The sequence below is a fragment of the Hibiscus syriacus genome, unplaced genomic scaffold (genome assembly GCF_006381635.1).
Source record: "Hibiscus syriacus cultivar Baekdansim isolate YM2019G1 unplaced genomic scaffold, ASM638163v2 tig00110114_pilon, whole genome shotgun sequence".
NCBI classification, from domain to species: Eukaryota; Viridiplantae; Streptophyta; class Magnoliopsida; order Malvales; family Malvaceae; genus Hibiscus; species Hibiscus syriacus.
In genome coordinates, this window is record NW_024062594.1 from 404,725 (window position 1) to 421,854 (window position 17,130).

General features: G+C 37.3%; 1 protein-coding gene and 2 pseudogenes across 1 annotated transcript; 1 reads left to right on the plus strand and 2 right to left on the minus strand.

Moving 5' to 3' along the window:
* The first annotated feature begins 1,130 nt into the window (after positions 1 to 1,130).
* Positions 1,131 to 11,982, plus strand: LOC120215212 (annotated as a pseudogene).
* Positions 11,983 to 12,493: 511 nt separating this feature from the next.
* Positions 12,494 to 14,385, minus strand: LOC120215209 (annotated as a pseudogene).
* A 1,049-nt stretch (positions 14,386 to 15,434) lies between these two features.
* Positions 15,435 to 15,992, minus strand: LOC120215211. Its single transcript, XM_039212945.1, has one exon. The coding sequence runs from the start codon at positions 15,972 to 15,974 to the stop codon at positions 15,462 to 15,464; it is 513 nt and encodes a 170-aa protein (XP_039068876.1). The 5' UTR covers positions 15,975 to 15,992; the 3' UTR covers positions 15,435 to 15,461.
* Between the last annotated feature and the right edge of the window lie 1,138 nt (positions 15,993 to 17,130).

The following is a 17,130-nucleotide window of genomic DNA, read 5'->3' on the forward strand; positions in this document are numbered from 1 at the left end:
ATTTTGGAGTTTAGACAATTATTTAGAATTGGGTTTGAATTTGTGACTGTAGTTTGAATTGTAAATCATGTAGACTAATTTTCTAGTTTTTTTGATCGTTTTTCTATTTTTTATGAAAACTAGGTTTTTCTCGGGATCGGTCATGTTCGGATTCGAGTACAATATTTTGGGTCTTGGACGGGGCAAAAAAATCTCTAACAGGGTGTCCCAATAAAAATCCGACGGAAAACGAGACGGAGACGAGGATTTATTTCAGGGACAAGAACGAAGGAACAAAACCCACCTCAAATCCGCCCAGTTGCCATTCCTACTCACATGCACGCAAGTCACTGGCTACATAAATAAATATATATATTAATATGTGGTTGGGATTCAATTGCTTTTCATCTATTTTTATTTAATTTGTAGGAGAAAAATGCGTATAGATATTCCCTCTCTCGACTATATGATAATTCATGTATTTTATTTTATATTTTATAATTATATATAGTTGCATATAATAATAATTAAGATATTACTGATTAATTTTGATATGCACAAACGATATTCAATTTTGTTGATGATAAAATATAGACTGCGATGATTGTAGATGATTTTTTTTAGTTAGGTAAAAAGTTGTAATCAGTGGTTCATTGAGAAGAAAAAAAAGATGGTGAGATGAAGAAGGTGAATAATGGGGTATGAGAGAGAATCAATTATAAAGAAGATTTCTTAGTTTTGTATAAGATTTATATACCGTCTCATAGTGTTAACATTAATGGGGTACGTTTTTTATATTTAAGTAATGAAAGAAGATAGTCGCCATTCCTTCGGTAGCAATTTGCTTTCAATCTGAGATTCTGCGAAAAGACAAAACAAATCCCAAATCTTCAAATTCTTGTAAGTTCAGCTTTCTTAACACTCTCCTCATTGTTCTTGCTCTTCTATTCTTTCAAATGGGTTCCTTTTTGTTGCGGTTTTTACTTCAGAATAATGGTTCGTATTGATTTTGTTTAGCAAAATCTTGCTGCTTAGTGCTCATTCCAAGAAAATATTTTAATGGGTCTGGAAAGTGGAAAAATGAGAATCACGCTGATATAGATTATGTAAGTTTTCACGGTAATTTGAATAACTTTGATTCATCATGCATGGATGTCTGAATTGTTTAGTTGATCGTCGCTACATTTGTCATTTTTCATGTCTGGGTTTCATGATTACTAGTTATAGACTCTGGACTGCTTATAATTTACACCGGTGAGAACTCTGCAAACAATTACATGAAACGAGTGAGTTTATATGGACTTTTCTGACTCCTTTGCTTCATTGTAGAATAATAAAATCGTAATATAAGAAACGCATGGGGCCTGGGATCTTCTATTTTGATTGGTTTGGTTCACGAAATGATATGAAGATGAATAGTACTTTAATGCGGTGAAGTTTCCACTAAGTGGAGGCCATGACCCTTTGTCTGGTTGGGAAATTTCTTCGTTTTTCTGAAGCATGTTTTTCACATTTCTGTGAGGAAGTGCACATATCAAATTCACTCTAGGAGGCAGTGGTTATTGATAAACCTTAAAGTTTTTGAATTTGTGTGAAGGAAAGATGCAAAATCAGGAGGGAGTGGTGCTGATGGGGAAAAGGAGTCTTCTGTATCCATTCCCATTTCTGAAGTTGATGACTGGGGAAATTTCGCAGATGCTGATATCATGCAGCAACAATCTGCCATTCATGCTGAGGAAGCCAAGACAGTTCCATTTGTTGGTGACAAGGTGAGAAAAGCACATGGTTCTTTGAGATTTCTAAACATGGTTGCATAACTGCACTTGGCTTATGTTTTGGGTCTCTTTTCTTGCCTTCTTTTTAACATTCAGTTTGCTGCAGTGCATTGTCTGACCATTTTCAGTTCTTGAATTTACCAGTTTATGTATGTAGTATCTTTTGTGTTGCAATTTGACTGTTTTTGCATCCTACTTTCTTTATGCTATCACTTTATTTCCAAGACCATTCCTTGGCTGTTGTTTCCTTGTCAAGTGCTGATTATCCAGCCATGCCAATGAAGAATGGACAGTATTTCTACATGTATTCATGTTGAGACATTTTATATGGGTTACATACATTACCATTTTTGGGAGCTTAAATAACTAGGATGCAAGTTTTGGTATTATGCTGTTGCTTAGTTGTCGCCTATTTACATGCCAAAATGATTTTTTCCTTTCATTTACTTAGCATGATATTTGGAAATCATTGGGCCTTTTTTGTCTGATTGATTCATATTTTGGATTTGCATGAATATTATGGCGCAAGGACAAGTTCCATTCTTTTTGCTAAACTTACTGGTTCCATGTGATGCCAGGAAATTTTGTTATATGGAACTGCAGGAGCCACTCTCTATGTTGGCAGCTGAATATGAAGCAGGAAGTCCTATATTGCTAGAAGAAAATAAAGGTATCTTACTTTCATGTTTGTGTCCATTTTAATCCTTGATGCAACAATTGTTTGCTTATTTATTTAGTTATTTATCTTTTCTAAAGAAAATACATTGATGGTTATGGTTAATGCAGGTACTTGAGCAACAATATGCTGCCATTAGAAGAACACGAGGAGATGGAAACTGCTTTTTCTGGAGTTTTATGTTTTCATACCTTGTATGTCATAGTACCTATTATAGTGTCTTTTATTTATATTCCTCAAATTTTTCTCCAATCTTCTTGTTGGAGGGACATCGTTTTCTCTAGGAATTGTAAGTTATAAATTTTTTAATACTTTGTAGGAGCATATTTTGGAATCACAAGACCGTGCTAAGGTTGATCATTTTTTTTTGATAGGAATAGGAGGCCTCATTAAAAACCTCCCTCTTAGTTGGCTCTTGTGAAAGAGGCAACTAGCGGAAGGAGGAAAAGAGTACCTCATTTTATTAATAACCCATAATTACATAAGATACAACTTACATAATAAACTTCCCTAGATAAAATACATAACACTACAACAACAGAACACAACACCTCAACCAATCCCCTCTTTTACTAACTTGTCTGCTTCCCAATTACAACTCCTTGGAATCCAATTAATAATAAAACCCCTAGCAGATACATAGGCCCCAATTTCCTCAACCAAAGAGCTACAGAACGTTGGGGCAGAAATAGGTATCAAGATCCAATCCACTGCTTTCCTACAATCACTCTCGAGGATAAGTCTTCCCTTCGTTTCCCACTCCGATGAAAGAAATACATCAATTCCCTGCTTAATAGCTTTTAACTCAGCTAACATAGGAGGGCCTGGTCCCACAGCCATAGAGAAAGAGGCTAAAATAGAGCAATTGGAATCTTTCAAAACTCCTCCAATTCCTCCCTGCAGCCCATCCCCTCTCACCGCCCCATCAACATTGAATTTAAAGAAATCATGAGGGGGCGGAGACCAACAAATAACCTTCTTCTTCTTAGATATCTTAGTATGGATTTTGTCCGCAAGCGATGGATCCCCTATTAATAAGTCAGCCTGAATGTTAACAAGAGGAAATTTAGCTAAGAACCATTTAGCCAGCCTAAATCTGGTTATAAAGAACAGAGATGAGCTATCAAAATTCCAGTTTTCAAATACCACCGAATTCCTCGCTTTCCATAGTGACCATAAAACTACTCCAGGAATAAACTTCCAGATGGTAGAGTACTCCCAAATATAGGACCAAGAACAAAGTAGTGAAACCGGATCTTGGGGCAAAACTGTAGAAATATCCCAAAAATTAATGAATCTATTCCACAGCTCCATTGCAACCGAACAAAATACAAAAAGATGTTGAATTGACTCCTCAAAGTTATGACATAATGGACACTGGACATTTTCAAGATTAACTCCTCTCTTCTTAAGTTCCACTCTAACAACCACTTTCCTATGAGAAATCTGCCATAGGAAAGTTTCCACTCTAGGAGGTACCAAACCAGACCAAACCCACTTCTTCCACTGAAAAGTATCTCCATTTCTGCTTGAAAGAGCAATTCTGCATGACTTAACCGAGAACAAACCATCACCATTCCCCGACCACCCAAGGAAATCATCTACTGATTCAGTCAGGCGAATATTATCAATCAAAAGCATTAATGACATCCACTGATCCAATTCCCAGTCACATAAGTTTCTCCTTAACTAAATATTCCAAATCCAACCATTATTTTCAAAGCACCCAAAATCTGCCACTTTTCCTTTTTTATTGTTCGATAGAGCGAATATCCTAGGGAAATTACTCTTTAAGGAAGAGCCATTGACCCAATCATCATTCCAAAATTCAATTGATCTACCATTCCCCACGTGAATCTTCGAATTGGACCTCAAGCACTCCCCTATCCGATCCGATTTCTCATAATTATTCAAAATACCTCTCCAAATCCAAGAGTCTACAGGAGAAACGGCATTGCATATTGGCAAGGATAAATTACTGACATTAAGCTTACAACACAGTAATTTTTTCCACTGAGCCTTCTTCTCGTTTGCATACTTCCAAACCCATTTCCCTAGCAATACTCTATTCACCAATCTCATGTCCAAGATTCCCAAGCCACCCTCGTCATAAGGTTGACACACCTTATTCCAATTTATCCAATGGATCCGTTTCTTGGCTTGTCCTTCACCCCAAAGAAAACTAGCCATTATAGAGTTTAGTTTCTGATTAACCTTCAACGGTAATTTAAAGATAGAAAGGTAGAAAATAGGTAAAGAAGACAACACCGATTTCATCAACACCACCCTCCCAACCATCGATAAAGAGGAAACTTTCCAACCTGCTAGCCTGCTGTACACTTTCTGCAGAACTGGCTCCCACAATACTTCTGAATTTCTAATTGCACCTATTGGTAAACCAAGATAAGTCATAGGAAAATAACCCATCCCACAACCTGCTTCAGATGCCCAATCTTTGACAATGTCCTCTTCCAAATTAACTCCAAACAGTTTACTCTTAGACAAATTGAGGTGAAGCCCTGAAATTAGACTAAACACCCTCAAAACTCTCCTTAAATTGAGAATTTGAGTTGAAAAATCTCTGCAGAATAAAATAAGATCGTCTGCAAACTGTAAATGAGTCAAATTAAATGTATTATCCTCCTTACCGATACTAAACCCTTCAAAAAGACCTAGATTCGCAGCCTTACACAACATTAAATTCAAGAGTTCCCCAACTATGTTAAACAACAAAGGGGACAAACTACAACCTTGCCTCAACCCCTTGCCCATCTGAAATTCTGCTGTTGGAGAACCATTAACGAGAACTGAAATTGAAGCAGAAGAAATACAGTACCGAATCCAAGAAATCCATTTCTCCCCAAACCCCATGATCTTCAATAATCTCAAAATAATTGGCCATTCGACTGAGTCATAGGCTCTACGAAAATCAATCTTGAAGACGACTCCTTTCCTTCCTTTTTTCCTCCAAAGTCTATGGATTCATTGGCCATAAAAGCACAATCAAGCAGCTGCCTTCCAGGAATAAATGCAAACTGAGAGGGGCTAATAAGATCTTTAATAACTGAAACCAGCCTTTTCGATAAGATTCTGGAAATAATTTTGTATAAGGTACCAACTAGGCTAATTAGTCTATAATCTTCAATACCTTCTGGATTAAGTCTCTTAGGAATCAATGTAATAAAAGCATGATTGACCCCATGCTCCCAACTCCTCCCTTTATGAAAATCATTCACAAACTTCATAAGATGATCCTTCAAGAAAGGCCAGAATTTCTTAAAGAAGCCCATCGTGAAACCATCTGGACCCGAGGCTTTGGCACTGTCCGAATGAAAAACTGCTTCCCACACTTCTTGTTCTGAAAATATGACCTCCAGACTATTCTTCTGCTCCTCTGTTAATTTCATGAAATTGAAATTGATTTCTTCACCTCTAATGTATCTTTAGAATTGTAATTCTTCTTAAAATAATCATAAACAAAGGCCTTCAACTTATTCGGGTCTGAACACTCTTCATTAGCAACTTTCAATGACGAAATAGAATTTATTCTGTTTCTATTCAATGCTGTTAAGTGAAAAAACCTCGTGTTCCTATCCCCATCCTTGCTCCATTTCAATCTTGATCTCTGTAGCCAAATACTCTCTTCTCTTCTGTGCAGCTTCCACAATTCGTGTCTAGCCATTCTCAGCATGTCCCTTTCTTGCATTGAAATTCCACCATTTTGTAGCTTCAGTTCCCAACCATTAATCTTACCTTCTAATTCTGAAATCCCTTCAGATATCCCACTTAAATTCCTATTAGGCCACTTCTTGATCTGCTGTTTTGTTCCTCGAAGTAAAGAAAACAGCCCCATTCTACCATTACCCATCATATGGTTAGACAAAGACTTTTCAACCAATCCAACAAACCCGTCTTCCTCTAACATGTAATTATAAAATCTAAAAGGCTTCGATCCCCAATTGTTGCATTCTTCTGCTAACACAACCGGATTATGATCCGAGAGGGACTTGGGTAGCATTTTCTGTATCACTTTTGGAAATTTGTTAAGGAAAGAGCTGTTAATTATAAATCTGTCAAGCCTTACCCAAGTGGGATAATCTCTATTGTTGCACCAAGTAAATCTTCCACCAACTAACTGAAGATCCATAAGATTAGTGTGTTGTACAAAGGATCTAAACAAATCCATGCAATGCCAATTTTGAGATACTCCACATTTCTCCTCGGTATCTAAATATGCATTAAAATCTCCCCCTATACAAACTGGCTGATTTAGACCTTGAACAAAGCACAAAAATTCCCTGAAAAACTCCTCTTTATCCGCCTCTACTGATGGACCATATACATTTATGATAACACATTTAAAGTTAAGCAACTTGAACTTCCCTAACAACGCCATGAATCTGTTCTGGATATGTTCTGCTGTGACCTCAAAAATGTTTTCATCCCACATAAATAACTGTCCACCAGCCGAGCCCTCGGCAGGATTGAAGCTACCACCTTTCAAAATATTACCCCCTAACTTCCTCCATAGACCTGAATGGAAAACATTCAGCTTTGTCTCCTGTAGTAAAAGAATAACCGGCTTCTCTCTATTAACAAGTCTGGCCACTGCTCTGGTTTTTTCTCTTCTTCCTAGACCCCTAACGTTCCATGTTATTATTTTGAACTTTGACATTAGAAATAACTGTCATACAAACCAACACAAACCAAAAACATTCATACTCCCCAAGAAGACCCCTTCATCTCCATCTTAAATATCTCTTCCTCTAATAGATGCTGACCCCCTTTAAAAGTAATTCCCAACAAATCACAGATCTCTCTAGTTGCAGCAGCCTCGTTCCTAGCTTTAACTGAAAGTTGAGAAGACTTAGATGACTCCCTATCTTGATCCACCGAATCCCTGACCATCCTCTTAACAACCCTTCTATAGACTCTGTTATAAAAACTGATAGCCACTTCACTGTCTGAGCACACACTCCCTGAGCGATGTAGAGCTATTCTCAATGTCCTCTGATTCATCTTCTTTTTGACAGGGAGTATCCTCTGATTTTTAAGACTTTAGATCGAGAACTACACTTCTCATGATTGATAACTGGAACTGGGTGATCCTCCTTTGCTAAAAATTGACCCACCCTCATCAGTTTTGAAAAACTTCCCACGTGGTTATCATTATTCCTGGTCCTTATACTTGGAATTGATACACTTCCCTCATTTTGACTGCATTGCTTATCCTCCATAACCTTCTTCATATTCCTTGGTCCATCCACTTGATCATCTGACCTTATATCCCTTTCTGCATTCTTATGGGTCTGAAAGCTGCATACATGATCTCCATCCAGACTCTTCTGGCCAGCAGACTGAACTATCTCCACGTTAACACCCTGTTCACTTGGAACCACCATCTCCCCCTGCATATTCTCCTTAATCACCCCAGCCTCACCCTCATCAGCAGCATTCAAGGAATTTTCATAACAGGGGTTGGGCTGTAGAATAAACCTTTTCCCAACCCATTTAATATTGTAAGCAGGCCCATTAGGAATCAGTTTTTTAATTGGAGAACCAACTACCTCTTTTTCCTCTGACTGACCAAAGTCAACCTGATCGTTTGAACCCCTCAATCCCAAGCCCGCATGACTTCCCATCTGGTTAGTCCTATTTTCCAAGAAATCTGACAGCCCACAATTTGAATTTTCTGCTGTTGACTTTCCCGATGGGACTTGTCCCCCACAAACTCCATTCACACCACTGTTCTGCCCATTATTCAGCCAAGATATGACTTTGAATGTACCATCGTCTGAGAACTCATCCCCATCTGCTTCCAAAGAAGGACATCTCCCAACCCCCTCCCTAGACAAGACATAACCACTGTTACATTTTTTGAAATTTTCTCCACCATCTTCCTCCCCGCTTCTTCTGGTTTTTTCAGAACAGAACCCATCGAAATCTTAACTTTGAAGGATCTGCCATAAGAACCAATCGTAACCATCTCAGGTACATCATAAGGACTTTCCACCCTTAGCAAAACTTTCGCCACCGACAGGTCCGATCTGGTCACTGATTCCTCCTTAAAACAAATAAAATCACCCCACTTCCCAGAACGTTTCTTCACGAATGACTCATTCCAACATAACAAAGGCAATCCATACAACTCTATTTGACAAGGAGCCATCAGAACTCCATCCTTGTTCAATACTGGTGCCAACCAGTCTAAGCACAAGAGCAACTCTTTCTTCTTATTCATCCATACGTGAGAGAACTCCTCAACTGAATTGAATGTAATGATGCACGCATTCCATACGTACCCCCATCTCGCAGTTTGAACTTCCACCCCCTCCATCTCCAAAGCTTCCTTTAACGAAACGAGATCAAAAGAAGGTTTCATTATCCCTGTTAATGATCTCTTCACCCATTTTGAGTTGTCTGATGGAATATGCATCTCCCAAATATTCCTCACAGCAGGAGCATTCTTCTTAACACCCTCCAAGTTACTTTCAGAAATTACTACATCCTTATATGATCTGCCGTCTCTCATACCTCTACCCGACTCAAATTTCCTTCCAGTATTTGAAATATCCCTTCCCCCTGACTTGATCTCCACCATTCTCTTCCCCTTATCCTCTTCCCTCCTCTTATCCTTCTGATACATAGCAACCCCAACAGAAATTCTCCTCCCATCAAACCACTTCCCATTCACAAACTGGATTGCTTTCTTCCTACTTTCCTCCTCAGCAAATTGGACAAAAGCAAATGTCGAGGACTTATAATTAAATTTATCTAAAAATCTTGGAATGAAAATTCTTAGAATCTGACCACAAGGACTAAAAAAATCCCTTAACACACGTCTAGAGACCCTTTTGCTAAGATTATCAATGAACACAGTCCATTCCTCCACAGAAGAAATGGATTTTTTCGAATTTTCTCTAATTCTCTCTTTTCCTATCGCGCTCATTCTCTCTCTCTCTTTGCTAAGGTTGATCATATCAAAGGCAATGTTCAAGAATGTAGAAAGACACTTCAAGGTTTAGGTTATACAGATTTTACATTTGAGGACTTTTTTGCGGTAAACTATTAAAATTTTCCATCTTTTTTCCCATTTCTTAGATGAAATGGTTCATTTTATTCCATTTCTTATATCTTTGGCAATTAGCTTTTTTGGTTTTTGTTCAACTTTCCCCATTTTAACAAATATTTAGCAGTATACTCAACATCTCTAAATACCTTCTCGTGCAATGTTTTTCTGGAAAATCACTTTTACAGTCTTGTAATTCTGCACCTCCCGGAATTGCTAGTATTACATTTTCCCCCATAAAAACCTCCTCTTGAAAGGGGTTGGTAGGTGTGAAAAAGGGAAATATAAGTTCACTGAGAAATTCCTTATAAAACCCAGCTCTCAAAGAATTGCCACTGGTTTGTTCCACCTAATTTTGTGACTTCAGTTATTTAGTCCTAAACAATGTTCACGACAAATTAAATCAGGAAATATTTAGCCATCATGGTGTTTCAATCCCTTTTACTATTGCAAACATAGGGGTCTTCTTTACCATTCCAAAAATGAACTATAAACTCAAGACATTATGGGAGTTATTTTACCCTGTTATTAGATGTTTTATTGTTCCTTGCTCATGCATTTTCATATTTTCTCCAGGACAAAGCCCTTAACATTTATCTTGTTTAAAATAACTCTAGGATTAATGCCCATGAGTAAGGAAGCTAAAAATATTTTAATTTCTATTTTGCGGCTTAGTTTCTCATGTACCTGAAGGCTTAGTTTTCCCGTGTTGTCTTTTGGTGCGAGATTTTCCCCCCCTATTTGATGAGTACTTTTTGAGACAAATGATGTCTTCATATATTGTTTATTAGGCTGACAGTTTTCTTCGTGAAGCACCTTACTTATGTTTCCCATCTCTAACACCAATATTTTATTTGTGTTTCTATGTGAAAATTTTTCAGTTATTCCTTGAGCAGCTGGACTGCGTTCTTCAAGGCAATGAAGATTCCATAAGGTGTGTACATCTTTTTATTTTGCCTTGATATTTTCCTTGTTTAAATTTTTTTTCCTTTTTAGTGTCACTTGTACTGATAATCGTGTCTTGAATCCAAAATTTTTAGTTGTCTACATCTGTTGAAATTTAATATGAGTCCTGAGCTTCTTAACAAGGTTTCCCACCTTTTTCAGTCAGGATGAGTTAATACTAAGGAGTCAAGATCAGTCAATTTCCGACTGTGGTGAGTAGGGTAAAATATTTTGAGGGATTAACGAGTCTTTCTCCTTGGTACATCTTATGACAAGTTTGGTTCGTTAGCTGTAATGTTTTTCAGATCTATTACCTCTGGTGAAATACGAAAGCGTTCAGAGTTCTTCGAACCCTTTATTTTGGGATTAACAAATGCAACAGTAGAACAGTTTTGTTTAATATAATAAATTTTTTGTATGCTTACAAAGCTCGACATCCCTTCATGCATTATTAATGAAATGAGGTTTCGAATGGCACTTTATTTATACATGACAGAAGAATGTTCTTTTATTTCAGGGGTTGAACATGTTTAATTTTTGCTCCAGGCTAGCATGATACATACAACTGTTTCTTCTGCCTTCTTGACAGTTCCCCAAGTCATGTATTGCACTGATATTTATGATATTGAACGGTTTACATCAGTTGTTTTTCTTTAATACGTTTGCATTCTGGTAAGTTGGTGACTTTAAGTTTCCCTCATAATATAATCAGTTTTGTAGTTTTGCAAATCATCCGTAGAGCCAATGGGTGAAGAGAGTGATCATGTGCACATTTCTGCCCTTTCAGATGCTTTGGGTGTGCCAATTCGTGTGGTGTACCTTGATATGATGTTGGTGGTGTCAGTGTAAACCATTGTGATTTTCTTCACCCGAAGCTACAAGTGGTAGCATTGTTCCTGTCAAGCCTTTTATTACCTTGCTATATCGTCCAGGCCACTATGACATTCTCTATCCAAAATGATGCGTTTGCTTTTTCTGGTAAGTGGTTCTTCACTTCTTATTCGGGTATCAAGTGTTTCACTGGAACCTAGGTTTACATACAAACCCCGACCTTTTTAGTGATGAGGATGGTTGGCTCGAAAATATATTAATTCATACTGTATTTGGGGGTGGCATTGCCCTTAACTTTGGAGCCACTAACACCCTTGATGGCAGCTTGATGCTGCTAATTGTGGACGAACCGTTGTAACAATGGCTGATTTTCTTCCACGACCCCGGCGAGCGTCTATGATATGTCTAAAGGGGATTTGCGTTTTGTTTGTTTTGCAGGTTGTTACGATGTCCTAATCAGCTGTCTTTGTGGGGGGGGGGGATTTACCTTGCAGGCTGAGATGCGACTGTAATGCAAAATCATTTACACATAATTGGGCTGTTACTCATGCTGCTAAACTGTTTGTGTTCCTTAACTGTGTGATATGAACAAAAAGGTTTTCTCAAGACTTGGATCTTTGTATCTGAGAATAGCCTCGCCCAGAATCTATGTGAAATTGCATCAGTCCAGATATAAATTGTTCAGTCTGCAAATACATAAAATTGATGTTTTCCCCTTCACAACTCCATTGTTACTGGGCATGGGTTGAAGCGTTCCATTGGTTTGGAATTAATGTTTGCTGCCATGGAGCCTGAAGAGTTGGAACGAGCCAATACTAAAAATTAAGTTTTTAGAGAGAGTTTTTATATGTTGAATGAAAAATGATTTGTCAACACATCTATTCATACAAATGGTGTCTAAGTTCGGGTAAATGTCTACGATTACCGAATGTTCATTACACAATTTAATCCAATATTCATTAAACAAATCCAAACATGATTTTACGAAGAATAAGGAAAGAGGAATTGTTTGAAGGGAGTATGCTGGAAGAATTATGGGATAATGTGAAGGACAAAAAGGAAATTCTTAGATTAAATTTCTCGGTGCATATGATTTTGGGTTTATGTTGAAGATTTTTGCAGAAACAAATTCCATCACTATTTGATTACATATATTTCTCGAGTCGATTGGTTTATTACTTCAGCCAAAACAATATACCAAAAAAAGTTACTTTCGAAGGCTAATGTGATTTGAAGTAAGCCAAGAGGCCAACCAGTGGTGCATTAATGTATGTGGTCGGCTCGGAGTGCGTAAAATCAGCTCTCAAATCGGCATAATAATCCTTGATATCAGGTCCTCCGACAATAGCTCCGGTTAGCAAATTAGGATTAGGATTGCTACTCGAAAAATAGGTGCTTCCGCCAACGCAATCGATGCGTTGGGAATGCTGGATAACAGATGGCAAAGACGAGCCCCGGTGATGTATCTTTTTCGGGAACTTTTTACCGTATCCCACCATGTATGACATATTCAACGGATTGCTTCCTAATATGTAGTCCACCTGCATATGGCCATCGACATTTCGGGTTCAAACATTGACTGGTTGTAAAGTTCAGACAGGGATATAGACATGATATGCAGTACCTGGCTTCTTGCAACTTGTATAAGCCTGGCAGGCTTGGCGATGACATTGCTGCAATGGATCGCCCGATCATCTGACTCAGGGTGCGGCTATACACGAGAAGAAGGAACGATAAAGCCGTCGTGCGCTGCAAATTGCTTCCTCCGGGTTTAATAAGGAGCCCACCTGGTGAGTAGGAGACTGATACAGTTGGTGATTCGGGCAACACAGAACAGACAAACTTGTCTGCATTTGTAATGAAAGGTTCAGGAACGTATGGAGTTTGGCTCTTAATCAGCTGCAAGTTTTCAGACAATGTTAGTTTCTTACATGAACAAGTGAAAACTATGACAGTAAATTAATTACTTGCCCTGGAAACGAGCACGTTGATGCCGGCATGCTTCGTATCCCATCCAAATTCCGAAAAGCTACTACTCTTGTCCAAGTTTCGAATGTTGGCTAAAACATAATTCCAGTAATAGGGAGCTTTTGTTGCCCTCAGTAACCATGCTGCACCCCAAACTAGTTCATCCTGTGTTCACCACAGAAAGCTTCGGTTTGAGATCAGAATTTTCGAGTCGATATTTATGTATGTCGATAATTCAAATGTAACATTACCTGATAACCACTAAAATCACAGTAAAAGGGGCACACCCATGGTCCAAGACTATCATTGTATGATCCTCTGTACTTATCTGCAAATTCGAAAACCTGACCCCAGAGCAAACTGTTCTGTTACTCATTGGACATAGCTATAATATAATTTGATACATCAAAGAAGATCAATTTAATGCTAACATTTACCATTCTTGCTCTTTTGAGTAGCCTCGCGGAATATCCTCGATTAATCGGTCTAAATACCATCGAAGACGCTGCAAGGGCAGCAGCTATCTCGGCCGAAACTTCTGATCCCGGAAACTGTTTACTCACCGCATATGGCGTTCGAGGGGTGTCCATGTCTTCAGGCCTCTCCCAGCAGTTGTGATCGCCGTAAGGATCACCGACTTGAGCAAACACAAAGCCGGGGATGCTAGTGGCTTTCAGCAAGTAATCGATTCCCCACTGAATCGCCTCCATCGAATGCTGCAGATCCGAGCCCATGGATTGGCCGAACTCTAACACACTCCAAGCTAGCATAGTCATGGAGAAAGCCATTGGAAAAGTGAACTTAACATTATCACCAGCGTCGTAGTAACCTCCTACCAAATCAACCTTACAACGAAAAAAAAAGGCACAACTAGTTTAGCAAAAGATCTTGAGCTCATTGCACCATATAAACATCGAAAACGACTTACACCGAGCTCCAAGCCGTCACGAAGAGCGGAATCCTTCCTCCAGGTGATTCTTTGCGTTGAAGGTAACTTCCCCGACCTCTGGCCTTCGTAGAACAAAATACTCTTCGTTAATGCATCATCATAATTATGTGAAGCCACTGACTGGATCGCCATCGCCGCCGCAACTAGAACCGATAACCTTCGTATTAGACTCATGATTGAACGTTTCCCGTTGTTTAGTTCCACTTTTAAATGTCCAAAGAGAAACAATATATACATGTAAGCCATGGATATGGCTTAGAGGTTGGATTTTAAAGATGAATGTACGGAGTAATGTTGAAGAATTAGCAAAGAATTAAAGACGAGGATGACGGAAGCCCATCATCACTTTGTAATGAAGCATGCATGCGTTTGGTTGCTTCTTTCTAAACAAAATAATGTGGGAATAAGGCACGCAACAGCCAACAGCGGAGGCTCCGTGTACGGCGGTGACTGATGAGCTAGTTTCAGTGTATTTGGAATTTTGGTTACATAGTTGCCTTTGTCAATAAGTAAGAAAGTACTCTGCACCGAGGTGTGTAAACTACATTGTCAGTCATAAAACCTTAAATTTTTATATTAATTTTAACACTGAATTTTAAAATGCTTCGATATAAATATAAATTTTAATTTTGAGTTTAACTAATACATTAATAATATCAAGAAGTAATATTAAAGTTGCTTTGTTTTATCAAATAACTTTTTCGGTGTTATTTTTATTAAATAATAAAAATAGTTTTATTTAAATAAAAATGAAAATATTGATTGAAATATCATTACCACTTATTGTTGGATAATGTAAGATTATATATAATAAATACTATTTTAAATAATTTTATTATTGAAATATATTTATAATAAAATATAAAATAAAAAGTGAATAAAAATAAATTACTATAAAAATTGTTCTTTATACAAAATTTCTATAAGGATCGAGAGTTTTGGATGCTACTATTTTTTCATCTTTCTTTAATTATTTTATTACTTTAAAATATAGGTAAAATTTGATGATAATAAATGAATTAACTTATATATCAATAAAAAAACGTGTTAACATAAATCCTACACTTACGTTTAAAAAAATACTAAATCATTTGTAAATTATTTTTAAAAATATTAGTATTTAATATGTTAATCAAATTTATAAAATATACAAAATTTAAGTAATCTCTTATAGATTCATGTCAACATTTTTTAATTTAACATTAAAGATGTTTTACTAATTACTTTAAAATATACGACTTCTTACATTCATCTTCCTTCTCCTGAAGGTCACTGGTACCGCTTCCTGGTTGAAGATTGCCTGATTTTCTCCTTGGGATAGAACTCACCCGACTTCGGAAGATCATGAGGTGCATCATCATGCTCTGACAATGATTCTGTAGATTTTGAGCTTGTATCAAGCTTAAGCACATCCTCCCAAGTTTGAGCATTAGATTCTTCACCAACTTCACTTGATGAACAGAAACTATAGCATGTATACCTAGAAGGATTTCGTAAATAATCTGGAAGCGGTCTGGCATGTTCAGCCGGTAGAGATACATCATCTGAATCTTCAGACTCTTCAAACTGTTCTTCCAGATCATCTTTATAAGCACAGTCAAACCTCACACGCTTTTGTGGCTTGGAACCCGTACCAATGTCTTTCCTTTTTAATATAGACCTCAACTGGCAAACATTAGCCGATGCCTTCACGTCTAATGATTCCCTAATTTCTGAATTCGACCTATCACGATAATTGACCTTCTGACCTTCATCTTCCTTCAGCCTGGTTTTTGCTGCCATATGATTAGCGCGGTGCTCCTTGCTACTGGTATGGTTCAATGTTCTTTGAAGGATATAATGAGAATTCAAAAAAGACCCATGATCAGTAATGTACTCATATAAAGGTATTCACCAGCATTTTCCCTGCTGAAGCCACTTTGTCATATTGATCTTCCTCTTCCTGTGATACACAGTAAACAAAAATAAGCTCAACTGCAAATAGATTAAAGAAGAAAAGGAAGAGGTGGGGTGAGTTCCGAAGACCAAAAGGAAAACACAGATGCACTCTGCACACATAATATTCACCAAATTCTTGTCAATGCATTAAACTGAAACAATTTCTTTCCTGTACTCACTCAACATGTACAATGCCTTTTATTGATATGGATTTAAGCTAGATCGCAAAATAAATAAATCAATTCATGTGAGAAGCATTTAAGTTATAGCCTAAGTAACAATGCATTTTAGCTAATTCGGCACAGTAAATGCATGATACTAAGTTCCAACCATCTTCGTAGACTTACTCCAGATGTGCCAAACGCCTTCAATCCATCCATATAAAATCGTAAAGGCTGCAGGTTTTCAATCATCTTAAAAATAAAGGCTTCTTCTTCTACCATAATTAACCTGATTTATTCCTATCATCCTTGATTAATTACACCTTTTCCGAACATAAGTCAAAATTTCTCTCAAATTGTAAAGAGCTTATAACAATACATGTATGATTCACGTTACACGCAATGCCATCTTAATTTCAAAAGAGTAATAAACGTTCACAAGATTCAATTTCTAGGTTGAAAAGCTTTGAAGACAACTCATCTAAGTATTTGTTAAAAAAAATCAACTTAATCGCCCCTGATAATCAAAATTTCTTAACCTAAATAACCAGATAATTTTCGTACAAGAAGGAAAAAAAAGTAATATTGCAAAAAATAATAAAGTATTAAAAATTAATTTTATTATTATATCTTGAGAGTAAAAGAACATTTTAAAAAAATAGGAGTGTAAATTGTATTAACCAACAACGTCATACATACATTCAAGACAACCACAAGCTAAATATAATGATGATCGATTAGTGATAGCCTAATGGGTAAGAGCGTGAATAGTTGAGACAACGATATACAAAGATATATTACCGTTGATGGTTTTAAATGGTACATTCTCACTCCCTTGT

Bases quoted from the DNA above. Each gene is read 5' to 3' on its own strand.
- LOC120215211 (XM_039212945.1), bottom strand. From the start codon at position 15,974: ATGGCAGCAAAAACCAGGCTGAAGGAAGATGAAGGTCAGAAGGTCAAT.